Here is a 918-nt window from a genome sequence, read left to right on the forward strand (position 1 = left end):
TGCTGCCCCATTACTACTTCATGAAGCCATGGAAGATTGTATGGTAGATGATTTCTATATCAAAAAAGGATCACAAGTTATTGTCAATGCATACACTATTCATAGGGATCCTAATTTTTGGACCGACGCTGATAAGTTTTTGCCAGAGAGATTTCTTGAAAGTAACGTAGATGTTCGTGGACGTGATTATCAACTTTTACCATTTGGTTCTGGCAGAAGAAGTTGCCCCGGGATGCAATTGGCATTAATTATTGTTCGTCTTGTTGTAGCACAATTGGTTCATTGCTTTGATTGGGAACTCCCAAATGAGATGCAGCCTAAGGATTTGGATATGACTGAGCAATTTGGTATAGTTACAGGCAGGGCAAATCATTTAATGGCTGTTCCAACTTATAGGCTACAACACAGCTGATTTTGGGAAATTGATTTTTATACATCTAGTTATAATAATTTATATGATCTTGTATAATAAAGTTTGTTTAGTGATTTTGATTGATTACTTCTTTGTATGCAATAAATATGTTATTGTTTTTGTTATTACTTCTGATAAATGATATATTGCAAACTTTTGCTTCTAATCCATATTATTATATTATATGCCTTTATTTTGGGATATCCCTGCGAAATTAAAGATACTTGATAGTTAATAGCCTTAGCGCAATTCATGAGATTAACTACTAAATTACAGTTTATTTTTAGAAATAACTATTTTTCTTAATTTAATTATTATATTTTCACATTTAATGATTAATTATTTTTCATCTTCTTTTTTTTAAAAAAAAATAAATACGTTTTAAAAATTTAAGATTTATTTCTTTGAAATAATGTTTAAATACTTTTGATACTATTGATTTTAAGTATTACTAGTAAAAATGACCCGTGTCAACACGGACCCAACATTATATTTATATACCAAAT

At 29.2% G+C, this 918-nt stretch overlaps 1 protein-coding gene across 1 annotated transcript in view; it reads left to right on the forward strand.

The window, feature by feature from the left end:
* The window catches only part of LOC102592596 (cytochrome P450 CYP736A12-like), a 2,768-nt gene extending 2,356 nt beyond the window's left edge, over positions 1-412 (forward strand). The window contains exon 2 of the mRNA XM_015311985.1: positions 106-412. Coding sequence (XP_015167471.1) covers positions 106-412 — 307 coding nt within the window. The remainder of the gene's footprint in view (positions 1-105) is intronic.
* The last annotated feature ends 506 nt before the right edge of the window (positions 413-918 follow it).

The sequence above is a fragment of the Solanum tuberosum genome, unplaced genomic scaffold (genome assembly GCF_000226075.1).
Source record: "Solanum tuberosum cultivar DM 1-3 516 R44 unplaced genomic scaffold, SolTub_3.0 scf00181, whole genome shotgun sequence".
Taxonomy (NCBI): domain Eukaryota; kingdom Viridiplantae; phylum Streptophyta; class Magnoliopsida; order Solanales; family Solanaceae; genus Solanum; species Solanum tuberosum.